At 49.8% G+C, this 15,519-nt stretch overlaps 2 protein-coding genes and 1 pseudogene across 7 annotated transcripts in view; 2 read left to right on the top strand and 1 right to left on the bottom strand.

Annotated features, from left to right (window-relative positions):
• The window catches only part of MED12L (mediator complex subunit 12L), a 102,615-nt gene that overhangs the window by 31,458 nt on the left and 55,638 nt on the right, over nt 1–15,519 (bottom strand). The window lies entirely within an intron of this gene.
• Nucleotides 568–5,735, top strand: P2RY12 (purinergic receptor P2Y12). Of its 2 annotated transcripts, XR_006180850.1 has the most exons (3): nt 568–735; nt 1,978–3,502; nt 5,514–5,735. XR_006180850.1 is itself a non-coding variant. In XM_042881052.1 (2 exons), exon 2 carries the CDS (start codon nt 1,999–2,001, stop codon nt 3,022–3,024), a length of 1,026 nt encoding a protein of 341 aa, XP_042736986.1. In that variant the 5' UTR covers nt 568–735; nt 1,978–1,998; the 3' UTR covers nt 3,025–3,665. The 2 variants fall into 2 exon arrangements, 1 of the variants encoding a protein (XP_042736986.1); XM_042881052.1 differs by lacking the exon at nt 5,514–5,735 and having other exon boundaries at nt 1,978–3,665.
• Nucleotides 3,715–6,627, top strand: LOC122185348 (annotated as a pseudogene).

Below are 15,519 nucleotides of genomic sequence, written 5' to 3'. Positions count from 1 at the left end.
CAGGCAGCACTGAGGTCCACCAGCTGCTCCTCACTTCTCTCTACGTACAACCCCACTAAAAAGAAGATGCCGTCCAACTCTTAAGACTGCATTTTGTAAATCCAAAAGAAACTGACGTGTGTATAGTTCACTGGAACTCTAACTAGTTACATTTAGTCTTCTACTACCATGTATCACACAAAGTTGATGCCAAATTCATAACTTTAAAACTGGAAGAACTGCTCAGCAAATTATAAAAGGTGTAAATATTTTTGAATTATAACATAAAATCACCTTCTCCAATCACTGCTTCTCTTTACACCATGAGACCATTCAGTTTCCAAACAAGGAGGGCTGCACACAAAAGTACTAACAAATAAGTTCCACACAAATCACAAGGCACAGAGATGGGAGCACAACTCCACGCTCAGGAAAGTTGTGCCGGCTTACAGAACACACGATACGACCTCCTTTAAAAATAGCAGCTCTATCTGTAGGTCAAAAGTAGGAAGTAAGCCTCTAATTATATAGAAAGTTCTATTTCTCTCTCTGTTCTGGAGGAAACAAAAGCAGAAGCGCTGATGGCATCACCCGGGATCAGCAGCTGTCCTCCCGGCTGAGGAGCCAGACCCTGCCCGCCAGCAGCCCGGCACTGCAGCACCTGAGGCCCCCCAGCTCCACGCGTCTCACAGCGCTGCTGCTGCACCAGGAGCCGCAGCAACCCAGCACGGCAGCGCTGCTCGGCAGCACGCTACGGTAATCCCCTCTGATTTCTGCTTGCTTTCTGATCCTGCAGCCTGGGGAATCCTTGCTTTGTTAGGACTGGACGCGGCAGCCGGATCTGCCACGCAGTTCAGGGCAAAAGCAGATTCTAATATTCCTCTCCAACCCTTTTCGATAGAAAAGGAACCTGGAGCTCAGTGAGGGCCGTGTCAGGATGCTCGGGTGCTGGCTGACCTTGCTTCCCAAGACAGAGCTCACCCCAGCCAACCGCGCTCACTGCAACGGCACCGCCGTGCACCCGAAAGCGGCCCCTGTGAGGACGCACGGCGCCCCCCCGCCTCCCAGCAGGCACAGCGCGGCCTGCCAGCTCCACGTGCTGGTGACCGCAGCGCCTGCAGTGCCGCACGGCTCCACACCGCGGGTCGGTGCTTCCTGCAGTACCACGTTGGGTAGAACAGCCGATTTAGAAAAGCGACAGGAAAAACTAGCTGTGATGCTGTAAATTAATTCCTATACAAGCAAAGCTACGAAAGCCTTCACAGACCATGCTGGCAAACGTGCACCTGCCGCAGCAACACCCCGATGTCAGTGCTGACATCTCAGCTGCAGGGCACCGCCAGCCCCCTCTCCCAGGCAGCCTGCAATGCCCGGCTGCCACAGCTGTCTCCTGGCCCCAAACCGACAGCGGGAACCTGCAGGGCAAGTGGGCGTCCCTGCATCTGGGGGATGTGCGGGGGGAATGGTAGCGAGAGCCTTGAAGGTATCCGACAGTGGGGCTGGGGCAAGAGAAGCAAGAAGGGCATTACATTGACATCGGTCTCTCCCTACCAAATGTGCACCCAGAAGGAGTTCCACTGCTCCCTCTTTTCCACATTAAGGACGAGGAAAAAGATGCTTGCCTTTCTCCTTGGATCAGAGCACACCTTCAGGCAGCCGCTGCCACAGGCCCCACACGGCACAGCAGGCGGCACCCAGCTGGGGCTGGCAGCCCCACAGCCCATCACAGCAGCAGGCCTCTGCCCATCCTACCCCACACCTCCTCACAGCCCCTGCCAGGCAGGACCCAACAGACCAGGGCAGCAGTTCCCCTCGGCACGGCCATGCCCAGCACTGCCTGCTCCAACCTCAGAGGAAAGCAGCACAGGTGGCAAAGTCCAACAGAAATACTCCCTGTATAAAAATGAGAAACAGACTAAGAAGACCGAAATCAGAAAAGGCATCATCTCCAGCTTCACTATTCCTTACTTTTCTTCTTCTTTTGGTTTTGTTTTTCAGAAGGAGGGTGGAGAAGACGAAATGCAAACAAAAGCCACAAGCAACTTCAGCTACTCTATCAATGGTAGCAACTGCACCAGCGATAACAGAATCAGACAGGTCATCTTCCCCTTGCTTTATACTCTTCTCTTCCTGGTGGGCCTCACTATGAATGGCCTGGCAACGTGGATCTTCTTCAAAATATCAAGTAAATCCAATTTCATCATCTTCCTCAAGAATACTGTCATTTCTGACATCCTCATGATTCTGACTTTTCCATTTAAAATCCTCAGCGACGCACAGTTGGTACCGTGGGTGCTGAGAGGATTCGTGTGCCAGGTCAGCCAGGTCGTGTTTTACTTCACCATGTACATCAGCATCTTGTTCCTCGGGCTGATAACCATCGACCGCTATCAGAAAGCCACCTCGCCATTCAGAACATCAACCACAAGGAGCCTTCGAGGCGCCAAGATCCTCTCCATGGCTATTTGGATATCGATGTTTACTCTTTCATTACCCAACATGATTCTAACAAACAAGAAAAAAACACCTAAGAACGTAAAAAAGTGTGCCCTCTTGAAATCTGAGTTTGGCTTAGTCTGGCATGAAATCGTAAACTACATCTGCCAACTTATCTTCTGGGTTAATTTAGCAGTCATAGTTGTATGCTACATACTTATAAGCAAAGAATTGTATAAGTCCTATCAGAGGACAAGATCCACGGGAAGACCATCCAGAAAATCTGTAAATCTGAAGGTTTTCATCATAATCGCAGTGTTCTTTATATGTTTTGCACCATTCCACTTTACCAGAATTCCCTACACTTTGAGCCAAACAAGAAATGTTTTTGACTGCTCTGCAGTGAACACCCTGTTTTACTTAAAGGAGAGCACGCTGTGGCTGACATCGCTGAACGCTTGCCTAGATCCATTCATTTACTTCTTCCTTTGCAAGTCGTTTCGAAAGTCCTTGCTAGGCATGCTGTGCAAGGCCACCGCATCGCCAGAACTCGGAGCACAGACAGCAGGGCAGAACGGAGGAGACGACACTGAGGATACCCCACTTTAGCACAAAGGACCTGCCACAGCCCTGCCTGGCCACGTACGTTTCCCTGGGGTTGGGGAGCAGAAGGATCCTGCTAAGGCTAACCACAATTTCACCTGCGCCTTCACAATCTGCCCTGCAGATGAAACACAGATCCATGGAACCAACATCGCCAGTTGCAGGAAGGACAAAAATTAGAACAACTGAATACAACAAGGGCACCATCTGCTCACAGGCTCCACGTCTGACGGAGTTGCTGGGAAAAAGTTTGAATTTATAGCTGGAGCTGTAAGAAAAAAATAAACCAGAGTCACAGAATGCTACTGAACAGAAGATGAGCTGCAGAGATTTTGCAGAAGCAGCTTAACTTGGGCCAGGGGAAAGCCCATGACAACAAAGGAATGGATGTAAATAAACCCCATAACAAATGCAGCTTTTCAGTACGGGAAGTTGCCACTTAGTATGCAATCATCAGACAAACAGAAATGCAGCACATCTGTAGGTAAGCTATTTGCCTGTGCAGATGTTTGATAACAGCATCATGTTTGGCTTATCTCAGTATATGCTTGCAATTCTTAACACACTGACCAAAAATCAGTAGTTGTGCATCAGAGAAAATTACTGCATAGTCAGGCTTATCTTCATGCGACTTCAATCTTCAAATACTTGACCTTCATAGATTAAAAATAACTTTTATAGAGGAAGATGCATTACATTTAAAAATGCACAAAGGCTTGATTTACAGAATATTTAGATCTCAGGGAAAGAAAGACTCATGGTAAAATCTTTACTAATCATTAAGGACTGCTTTCTTGCACTAAACAATAATTTTAACCACTTCTCTTCATTTGGAAAAGCGAGAACAAGCAGGCTGGAATTTTCAGGAACAATCATCATACAAACCCTAAGCTGATGTGATGGATTAGGGCTCATTTATCATCACTGCAAAACAGCTCCCATTCAGAAACACTTGCCACCACCACGTAAGTGTGCAGAGCGGCCACCCAATGTCCTGTCCACCCTTCTCTGACAGTTTCTGCCCCTTGGCAGAGCACAGGGAGTCTTCAGGACGGGTATCCAACTTCCTAAAACATTAAAACACAGTTCACACATGTCAGCGCTCAGCCCTGGAGCCAATGCATCTCCCATAACCTGTCAGCACAAATCAAGGGCTTCACAAAGCCTCCTGCGCACACATCACACCACTGTACATTGCAGCATCAAAAACAGGGTGCTGTTATTGCCCTGGAACCAGCGTGCAGTCACTTCACTGCATGCTTTCAGCACCCACTTGGGGGCCAGGAGGGACGTGCAAGATTCCCAACACATTGTCCACATTTCTTGCACCACACGTGGAGGGAAAGTGGCAGTTATCTGGCAGATGCCTCTCCTGATCAGCTGGAGCGTTCAAACCACAGGTCCTGCAGCTCTCTGTGTACCACACGGAGGTCACTGACGCTGCACACAGGCACACAGTACCTGCCTCTGCAGTTGGGAGCAGTGACAAGATATAGGAGAAAACATGACGACACTGCCTTGGAAATCAGTACTACGCAATGAACCACCTCAGCTTTATGCAGTCCTGGTGCACGATCAGAAGTCAGGGCAGGCAGCTATGGACACACGAGGATGATGACAGTGAGAAAGGCCACCTTCACCTCTGCCACTCTGGGGGCTCTGCCCTCTCTGTCAACATTAACACTGACATCTGCACGCACACCTACAGCACAGTGTGCCACTCCACACAAACAAAAATCAGAAGGCATGCCTGTCTTCACAGATGTGGTCATTTTTCCTTTGTCAGCAGAGAAAGTGGTTCTTCCTGACAAAGAACAAAAGGAAGACGGAAAGGCAACAAAAAACATGATTAAGTAACTCGGGTGATAAATGAAAATCAGGAAGGAAACGACACACCACTGCCAGCAGAAAAAGTCTATTCTTTCTACACGTTTCCTTGCTGTTATAACTTTGCTCCAGGCTCCTGTCTGCAGACGAACCAGATAATCAGAGACCCTCCTTGAAACAGCTGCTGCCAGCTGTGCTCAGGTACTTGCACTCCTGCAGCATCCCCGTGGCACGGTGGAGCTCCTGGCTGTCTCGTTTGCAGATGTGAGGCTGACAGCCAGCAGTGTGCACCCTATTCTCAAAAATGTTAAAACCTGTGCTGATAAAGGAAGAGTGGTGTGTGCTGGGTAAGAAATACCAGAATTCGCTTTCCCAGAGGCACCTGGGGGGCTTTTTAACCACAACCACAAAATCTCTACTCCATACTGGAATACATTTCCATGTGAACACAAACGGTTCTCCGGGCATTCCACTGCTATAACCTTTCAACTCTTCACTACTCTGCAAACAACCCTTGACAGAATTTTACATATAACGTTGTTGAGTTTAATGCACATTTGACAGATTTTTGTGCATTTGTATAAACCTGCTAATAATAATAACGAGGAATGTGTCATCCTGAATACAAACAGTCATACTTTACATTGTCTCTCCCCTTTTTATCCGAGTCTACTTTGAGAATTGGAGACTTTGCAAACCAGAGTACCAGCAGTGGCTCCAGCAGAGCGCCCAGCTCTGCACCGTGACACCACAGCCACCCACCGGCTCTTCCCAGCGCTCTGCACGCTCGGCTTCCTGCTGGACTCACACTGAACAGCCTGGCCATATGGGCTTTCTTCCATACTCCAAGTACATCGACTTTCATTGTCTACCTGAACAATAACTTAGTATCTGATTTTACAATGACTCTGATGCTTCCCCTGAGAATGCTAACAGACTCTGGCCTGGGACCATGGCAACTGAAGGCCTTTGTCTTTGCTTTTCAGCCATAATATTCTATGACACCATTTATATTAGCACAGTGCTCCTGAGTCTCATTGCTTCTGATGGGTTTCTCAAGATCACGAGACCTTTCAGGAAGTTCTGGGTGCAGCAAGTGAGTTCAGCAAAGATCCTCATGGGTCTGGTCTGGCTCTTTTTCCTGGTTCTCTCTGTGCCAAACTTGATCCTATTGAACAAGAAAGCAACACCACAGTCGGTGAAGAAGCATGCTTCACTGAAGAGCTACCCTGGACTCAAATTGTTGATTACATCTGCCAGTTTGTCTCATTCTTAAGCTTCTGTTTTATGTAATTATTGCCAAGAAGGTGTACAAGTCTTACTCGAAAACATGGAAGAAAGCAAGCAAAAAGAAACAAAGGGTCAAGGGGAAAGTCTTCATCATTTTCACCATGTTCTTCTGCTTTGCCCCCATCCATTCCCTACACCCTGAGTCAAATGACAACCCAGATGCACTGCTGCCTGCAGAACCAGCTTTTTGTTGCTAAGGAGAGCACTCTTTGGCTGGCTGCCACAAGCACCTGCATGGATCCTTTGATATACGTGTTCTTGTGCAAACCATTCCTAGCAAAAATGCTACACGGGAAAGTAAACACACTTCAGAGAACAGTTCATATGAACCCAAGAACTGAACTGGACGCAGGAACCTTGGCCATCGAATCCTGATTCTGTAGCTTTGCACTCTGAGTCTTTGCATATCCACAGAGAAATTAAGAAATTTGTTTTACTGGTGCTGTAGAAAACTGAAGGATGGTGGTGCTGTAATACTTAATAAAAAGGGCAGGCTGGATTTCCATAGTTATGCTCGCTCCTTACCCACGGCAGGGGGAAAGCCACCCCTCGAACTGCCTGCTGATGACACAGGTCTCTCCCCAGGCTGCTCCCCTTCTCACTGACACCCCATCAGTAACCAAAGCTGGGGAAGCCCAGCAGTGTTTGAGATGTGCTGCCTGGCAACAGAGCCGCTGCCCTCAAACCGCAGCAATGTGTATCGCTTCAGATCACTAAGGACTTCACAGCTGCAACCACATCGTTCTCAGCTGCTGCATCAATGATGCTAACACTGATCAGCTTGTAGCCCTGCACTGCTGCTGGTGCTGCGCAGGTAACAAGAGCAGAGGCTTTTCTGACTTGGTCGATCAGTCACATCCACGCCACGTAATACAAATGGTTATCTAAGAACTAGCATACCTTCACGTCACTTCAGAACAAGCCATGGAATAATTTTATCTGCTCCACACAAAACAAACGAAAAAACAACATTTCTTATTAACACTTCTCAGCTCAGTGGCTACAGCTGCTTCTAACAATTACGGCTTATTTGGAGCAAAACACAGAAGATCTCACCCTGGCGCCAGGCTGGCTGGCAGGGCACGGAGAGAGGAGGAGAAACCGCACTTGGCAGAGGAAGGAGGCCAGGCCCCCTGTCCCTGCCCACCTCTAACACAACTACCTTCCTGCCGCCTACCCATTTCCTCACCCTTCCTCTCCACACCCAGAGAGAAGTTAGCAGAGGGCACTGTGGCTCTGCAGCACCTCAGTCCCTGAGCAGCCGCCAAGGCTGGGCCAGCAGAGGCCCCAGGACTGCAAAGGGCAACTGCTCAGGTGACGTGGTGCTGCAGAAGCAGCCACAGCAAAACACCACCACTTGCTCCCTTCCATTGGCCCTGCTGCTCACTGTAGCCCCACTGCCACCCCTACTGTTCAGTGTGCCCCCCCACCCCTCCTTCCCCATCACATCACAGCGCTCCCACCTGGTTACACCACAGGGACCCAGCACCGTGCCCACATGTCCCAGAGAGCCCAGTGCGTTGCTGAGATGCACCAGGCCCTATTGCAAACTACCCTTCTCAGGCTCTCTTACCAGCCTGGTGCTCACCTCGTATGCCAGATGCTATGATCACCACTCAATTGCTGGTTTTAGACTGTCTATTTACAGCATAATACACTTGCATAGGTTGCTCCATAGAGCTTGATTTTTTCAAAGTTGTCTTTAGATTATTGCATATAATTACATGTGTCTTAGGACTCCCTGTCTCTGCCACACAGCTGGATGCATCACTCAGCAATTTCAGCTCATTGCATCTCCTCCGCTAGGCACAGTAGTGCTTTCTTTAACGCAACGCTCATTTACAACTGGAAACTGAACTAATCCCCAGCCAGCTTCCAATTGGTTCTGCACTGCTCTACAGATCAGCGTTCTCTCAAATACTGCCTTCTCCTCAGGATTAAGTACTATTCAGGAATTAATTTCTCTCCCTCCCCCCACACACAGTGTTTAAGAGGATTAATTTCGCTACTTTAGTTAAAGGGAATATACCAAATTCTTAGCTGTTAAAACACTCCCCGCCTTCGCGACCGCCTGCAGAAAAGCACGTTTTACTGCTTGGAACACAGCGCTCCCATTAACGCCGTGCGCCCTGCCAGCACGCAGCCACACACCCGCAGCCTGTGCCTACGGGAGGGCAGGGGTGCTCCTCAAGCAAGGGCTGTGCTGGAGGTTCCCGAGGAGCCCGAGTCACCCGTTGTGCTGCAGCCTCTCAGGATGGCAGCGAGCAGCCGGTTCCCAAGGTCTGCTGTGGGGAAATGGCCGCTGACTGGGGGGAGAGGACATCTCGTTGATCTGCTTTCAGGGGAAGCCCCCTAAATTCTAACAGTCTGACAGTTTTTAGATCCCTGCCTCCAGACAGAAGTAAAAACACCTCAGCATTTCAGTCTCTCCAATTTTGAGGCTCAAAAAACCAGCACAGTGCTACTTTATCTCTCGTTCAAGCAGAGGTGAGCTCAGAGCAGCCCCACAGCGAGCAGCCAGCAGCAGCGCAGCACCAGGGCTGCTGGGGGGGCTCCGCAGGGCTCCTCAGTGCCACCTGGGAATCTGTCTCACTCCCATAACACTTAAGGCACACTCAGAACAGCTGCTATTTTTGCAAATCTGAATTTCCCCCGACTTAACTCATAAAGGTGCTGACACCCATGCCCCAGTGCTGCTGAGGTATGACAGCAGTTACACAGCACAGAGCAAAGCTGCACCATCCTGACCTGGCACACACAGCCCATCATCGTCGAGATGCAGCACTGAGGCTTTTTCTTTCCACAGCCAAGTTCGCATTTGCTTGGCTCGTCTACAGTCCAGACGAGGAGCCCCCACAGCCCAGAAGTGGGAAGGCTGGCAGCTGGCCTTGGACTTGTTTGGACAGATGAGCCCACGGCAGGCTCCCAGGCTCTGGCTTTCCATGAAAACTACTGACACTTGTTCTAAACATTTCACAGGTTGTTGGGTTCCAGAAGGGGAACCATGGGGCACCAGGAAGACAAGTTTTGTAGGAAGTGCATCTTATTCGGGTGCACAAAGGCTATCGTATAGTTCTTTTTACTTACTATTTTACTTGCTCCTATAAAATAAAAGAAAGCCACTGCCAAAGACACCTACAATTTAGCCCTCCAGATTTTGAATCAGAGGGACAGTAAGCTCATTCATGAACATCTCAGTACAAATTTTGCACTTTACACACGTCCCGACTGCCCAGCACCAATACCAACCCCTCCACCAGCACTTCTGTGACCCAATTTTGAGAAAGCTCCCGTGATACACAGCATACTTCAGTTCACTTGGAATACAGAAAGAAGATTTGCATTGTGAATAAGAGCTGGGAAGCCAAGTCCAGCAGTCAGGATACTCCCTGTATGACTGCTCATGAGCAAGCAGGGCCAGCAGCTTGCATGTGAAGACTGCAGGCTCTCAAACTGACTTCTGGCCCCAGAAGGGATCATCAGCCACAGTGTGTGGCTGGAGGGAGTGCAGCACAGCATAAGGACGGAGAAAGAAACAAGCTTTCCGAAAGTGAGTTCTTAGCTCCCTGCCTTTCAATGGCAGCCACCAAGCAGGGGCTGCATCAGACCTCCTTAGGAAAGGAGGTGCTGGAGGCTCCCAAGGCATTTCCAGGACTCAGCACCTCCTGCACACGGAAGCATGGCACACCAGGTATCACACCAGTGCTGCAAGCTCTCAGAATTCCACCATTTTTTCTTTTTCAAAAAAGAAAAAGTGATTCCCATTATCTGGGTGGCTAATCTGCTTAAAAAGTGAGCCCACAGCTCGTACTGCCAATGTGATAGTAACGAGTTTTACAGTAAAGCAACACAATAATTACTGTAATAAAGTTGTTCAGACTCATGTCATCTGAGAATTGCTCAGTAACCATCAGAACACAAGAAGGGGCACCCAGCCTTTGAGCCACAACAGAGTTACAGGTCAGCCCTCGGCGTCTCATGCACCACAGCCCCACATCTCCTTGGCGCTGCTTTTACATAAGCGCCATCCACAGCATCTCCCTTCTGTGCGCAGACCTGCCTAGACCTGCTCCCACCTGAGAACCACCACACAGCTTCTCCAATTTAACAGCCATCTGTGGATGCCGCAGCAGAGCTTATTACCTCCTCTGGTTTTACTGATATATCAAAAGACAGACATTTTACAGAAAAGTTGATGTGCAATCACACCACATTCAAAAAACAAAAATACAGGACACCAAGTACTGAACACTTGGATCTCTGTAAGAAATTGCTTTTCTTTTCCCTTTTTTTCCTCCTCCCTCTTCCCCGCAGTACTTCCCACAGCACTGTTTAAGATCCCAAAGACATCCCCAGTACGGAAGATGCCTGAGGTCCCAAAGCAGACGCAGCAGCACGTGGCTGCCCACTGCTGTGGGCACAGACACAGCAATGCTAGGAGCACAACCAACGCATTGGGTCAGTGCCTGAGCTCAGCGGTCCTTAGAGCAGCACAGACTGCAGATACTGGAATTCAGGGTTGTTCAAACATGTGGAGGCAATGGTGATGAGGAGACGGTTGGACTACATGATCTTATAGGTCGTTTCCAACCTTGTGATTCTATGATCCCAGAGAGTGAGTATCCATTGTGAAAAAAACTGAATGGAAGAGGTAGATTTTTCTTGCCACATCCAAGCCGAGTGCAAGCAACAAAGACCACCAGTTAATGTCAGAATACCCAGCTCCTGAGATCAGATCACATTCTGCACAAGTGTAACTTGTGTTCCTGCTGGCTTCTTTTGCATTATCTGTTTTGCCTTGCAAAAGCTGGTCTTCAAAGATGAACCTTGTCAGAAGTCTGCTGTGATCAGGGACTGTATCTGATTAAGGTCCTGAGGCAAGTGAGAACCTTACAGATTGCCCAGGATTGAGCAGAGAGCAGAAATGTGAAAATGATCGCAGGATTTCCCTGCACGCACAGCCAGAGGAAGCAGTGCACCACGGGTATGGCAGCTGGTGGGTCTGGCTCTGGCTCAACAAGGCTCCAGGCAGCTGCCACAGGAACTTGTGCAGAAGGCTCTGATGTCAGAAAAGTAGGGCTGGGGGTTCCATCACCCACAGCTTGGGGGAAAAGAGAACAAAGTGTGCACAGCGAAGTCCAGGTGGAACAGACACAAAGGTCAAGGAAACGTGACGTGGCAGCCGCTGCTCTGCAAGTGCAGTTTGGAAGATGAATTTTTCTCCTGAAGATTTAATGGAGGGAGGGTGCTGCCTGCATTTGTTTTCAATTTAAGAAGGCTGCAAAAGTGGGAAATCAATCGCTTCATCCTCCTCTACTGACACACAGCAACATTTCCCCTTCTGTATCTCCTTCAGTGCGTATTTCAGTGCTCCCAGGCACCTTGTTCCCCTGCTTGGGATGCACACCAGGACTGGCAGCACCGCACTGCACGAGCCAGTGGGCCCAGGGTCAGCCTCAGAGAGCACGGTGACAGCAGGAAGCACGGAGCCAACAGGCAGTCCAGTCATTTTAGCCGAAATAGTTACAGGCTTCACATTTCACTTTCATCCTACCTTTGGATGAGAGAATCTGTTCAAAGCACAACATTAAAGACGTCTAAATGCAGTCAAATTAATAACTGACATGATAATCTTGATTAGCAGGTATTTGCATCTAGCCAGCACCAGGGTTTTCAGCCTCGCGTTCAGTTTGCGCTCCCTCACAGACAAACAGTCCCAGCTGGAAGGCAGCGCTCAGGTGGCAGCGCTCTGCGCACTGCCCGGGGCAGGCAGCAGCCCACCCCTGCGTGAATCACAGCTGCGTCCCAGGCCTGGGCTGCTCCGGAGCCAGGCGCGAGCGCGCTGCCTACCCGGCATGTGAGTCATTCCCGGGAATGAGAGAGCCAGTCGCTCCGGTTGCTCCTGGCCAGGTGAATCCTGCCTCTCTGATCAGGTACCGCAAAAAAAGGCGATTGGAAGCACAGAAGCTTACTTCCAGATATGGTTTATTTAACCACCTTAGCACAAGAAATACTCTCGTGACTGTTTGCAGTCTCAAGATGCATTTTGGAGGAGTCTGAGGCACTTCCGCGATGCAGCTCAGAGACGAACGGAGGGCGACAGCGGGGACAGGTAAGTGACTTCTGACCATCTGAAAAGCGTGCGATAGGTTGCTCTGTACGTTTTGCCTTTCTTAAACACCCTTCATTGAAAAGAAGGTGGGAATTAAGAAAAGTTGCTGAAAAATCAGAGAAGCATAAATTGAGGATCAGATCAATTAAAAGCGGGAGGAAGTCTCAAGTAGTGAAAACTTCCAATCTTTTATTAATTCAATGGTAAACGCTACTTGTTATTTTTCTCCCAAGAGAAAAATTCAGATCTATTTCTACTAATTATTCCTTCTGAGATACTATTCAAAGCGCAAGAGGGTTTGTGGTTTTAATGCCTTACTTCCTGGCACAGGTTAAGTCATATCGAGTAAGATCCAGTTACCATAACGTCTGAATCTGTCCGAGGTTTGCGTTCGATCCTTTTGTCCTCGTTCAGTACAGAAAAGCGTACTTGAATTCTTTTAATTACTTTCTACAGAATAAAGGTTCTCTTCCTTCATGCTTCACTCCGATCATGTTAAAACTTGTCAGGTTCACTGGAAAAACCACATAGCTCTGAACAGGCAACTCACACCGTGTGTCAGATCTGTCTCAACGTTCAGGATAGGCACTTTCACAGATCTCTCTCATTTAACGAGTACTTCAGATTGAAGTGCTTATGCTCAGCAACAAACAACTGGAAACAGCAACGCAACTGAAGGTTTTATATTTTACAGAAATGGCTTGCCATAGGTACACTATGAGGACACAGAAACCTGTCTTCTCATTGGGCACGCTTGGAGTTACTCTCATAGGGTTTCACATACTGTCCCATCACTCCAGAGAAGATTTTGCAATCTTCCTTCACAAACAGGGATGCCAGGAGCATTGGCACTGGAGCCCAGCAGCCGCTCGGCATGGCACGGCCCTTCTGAGGGCCCGCTGTGCAGCGAGCAGTGGAGGCAGAGCAGCCAAAGGGTGCGGAGAGGTTTCAGGCAGAAAGCGTCTGTTTGCATTGGGATGCGTGGGAAGCAAGCAGCCGCTCTCACAGCACCGTGCCGGTTCCTGCCTGCCGCCCGCAGCTCTCCCTCCCATCACGGCCCGCTGCCATCTCACCCTCGTGCCCTCCCAGGCTGCCGGGGCATCCCCAGGGCAAGGCGGCAGCAGCAGGCAGACCAGCTCACCCGGTGCCCGCGGCGCAGCCTGTGCCGGCACGCAGCCCCGCAGCACGCAGCCTGTTGGGCAGGGCCAGGCTCTCCCAGCCCAGACGGCCGCGGCGGCCCTTTGCTCCTGCGCACGGCAGTGGTGGGACGCCCAGGCCGGCCACGAGGAACTCGAGGGGTGCTGCATTTATGAGAGTTCTGGTGCTAGGCGAAGATGCGCCCAACAGGAATTGAGGTCTGCGGAACCTCACTGCCATCGCACCACGTCCCTGCCAGGGGACCAGGCCAGAGCTGCTCACCCAGCACTGTCAAAGCAGCGCAGCAGGATTTCAGCACTTCATTCTCACAACTCAGCTGTCTCAGCCCTTCCTGCCGTTACATATTCCAGTATCTTCTTAAAAAACAAGCACAGGTCCTGTGCTACGAGGAGCAGGCTTACACGTCTGATCAACCCTGAACTGGAAGGACACCATCACAGCAGCACACTGCTGTGCACACCAGCATTTTATTCATATCTTGTTGCAGCATCCCCTGCAGCACCTGGGAGACGTGGCCGGCACACAGTGGCCAGAACTGTGCCACGCAATGACAAACCTTCATCTTTTTCTGACCTAGACAACATCTTGATTGCTTTTAAAGTTCCGTTGCAAGTTTTTCAGTCCCATTTCCCATCCCACGGAACCGACATCCACGCTCACAACGCAATACTGCTCAGCAGAGGCTCCCATGCCCACTCGAGCAGCCATCCCCTGCTGCCAAGGGCCACCAGCCTTCGCTCTCTGCCATGCCAGTGTATTTCTAACAGCTTCTTAACGTGCAGAAAACTGACTCTGGGATAACAGCACACAGGAGGAACAGCTTACAGAACGACAGGAACCCTCTGACAGTCTGACTGTGGGGGGTGGTCAGACCTGCAGCTGCTGCTGCTCTGGGCAGGGAGCTGGATCAGACCATCTCCAGATGTTTGTACCTACTGACCTCATCTAGCCTATGATTCTGGGAATGGGGGCCCTCCTCTTGAAGGAGAGGGGGAAAGAAGTATATATATTTCTACAGCTATCAGCACAACAGCAGTGGGTACCCAGGAGGTGCAGCTGAAAGGCAAAGCAGACTCACAGGCTTCCAACAAGAAGGTAAAGGCATGAAACTGATCTCCAGCATCATCCACATCACTGCCATCCTGCTGACATCACGTGGGAGATCAGAAACAACGTGTGGAGAGAGGAAGGAGCCAAGGCCAATGGCATAAGGACGAAGATGGTGAAGATTCAGGAAGGAAGGTGCTCTTTTAATTGCTAGATGAGTGAGAGAAAGCAGTGGCAGGAGCAGGAGGAACGAGGGAGAGGGGAAACGGTGTGTGCTGTGCCATGGTGAGGCCGGCAGCAGCCTGACTGCACCTCGCATGGCAGCCCCCAGCAGGGGCTCAGGGACAGCAATGGGCTACAGCACAGCTTCTGCTATCAGCAGGTTCTGCACAAGCAGAAACAACACAGTAGCATCTTCTAGACAGAGACAAAAGCAGCACTAGAGCTAATCCCTTCCTCCTGCCTAATTAGAGGCTGCCATTCCAAGAAAACATTCATTATCCCAACTCTGTCAAACACTGCACTGTCTTCCCTTCATTTTCAGGAAGAAAAAAAAAAAAAACCTCAGAATTGCAACACTTCACTCTGCCACCAACAGCCCTTTACCTGCAGCCCAATGTGGGGCCTCTCTGCTGCCAATTCTCTCCTAAACTCTCATGTGAAAACAACTGCAGCCTATAAGAGAGATGCCTACGCACTACGCTTCATACCTCGCTGCTTCAGAACTGGCAAAGTGCACCAAAGAACCAATGCTGAGGATCCTGTTGGTCTCCCTCCCATTTTCTGAGTTCAGCAGGCTGAAAATCTCAACAGAAGAGTTACTGAGCTGGGTGCCCACAGTCTTGAGGCACAGGCAGCCCACATTCAGCAGATCTAAAAGTATCTGCTTCAGAAAGTTACTACTGAGCAAAACCAAAGAAAACAGAGCAATCAGTATTTGATATGAGGATCTGCAAGACCTAGAACCCCTGAACTTCAGTTGTTTTGCAAGTCCGTCCTGTGCTACAGACAACAGCCTGCACACAGCCAACCACTACAGCCAGTCTGCCAGCTGCAAAGCACAGCAC

Source organism: Lagopus leucura, unplaced genomic scaffold (assembly GCF_019238085.1).
Source record: "Lagopus leucura isolate 7727_CA_CO unplaced genomic scaffold, USGS_WTPT01 Super-Scaffold_100029, whole genome shotgun sequence".
Taxonomy (NCBI): Eukaryota; Metazoa; Chordata; class Aves; order Galliformes; family Phasianidae; genus Lagopus; species Lagopus leucura.
This window is presented reverse-complemented; position numbering and strand designations above follow the sequence as displayed.

Bases quoted from the DNA above. Each gene is read 5' to 3' on its own strand.
- P2RY12 (XM_042881052.1), top strand. From the start codon at position 1,999: ATGCAAACAAAAGCCACAAGCAACTTCAGCTACTCTATCAATGGTAGC.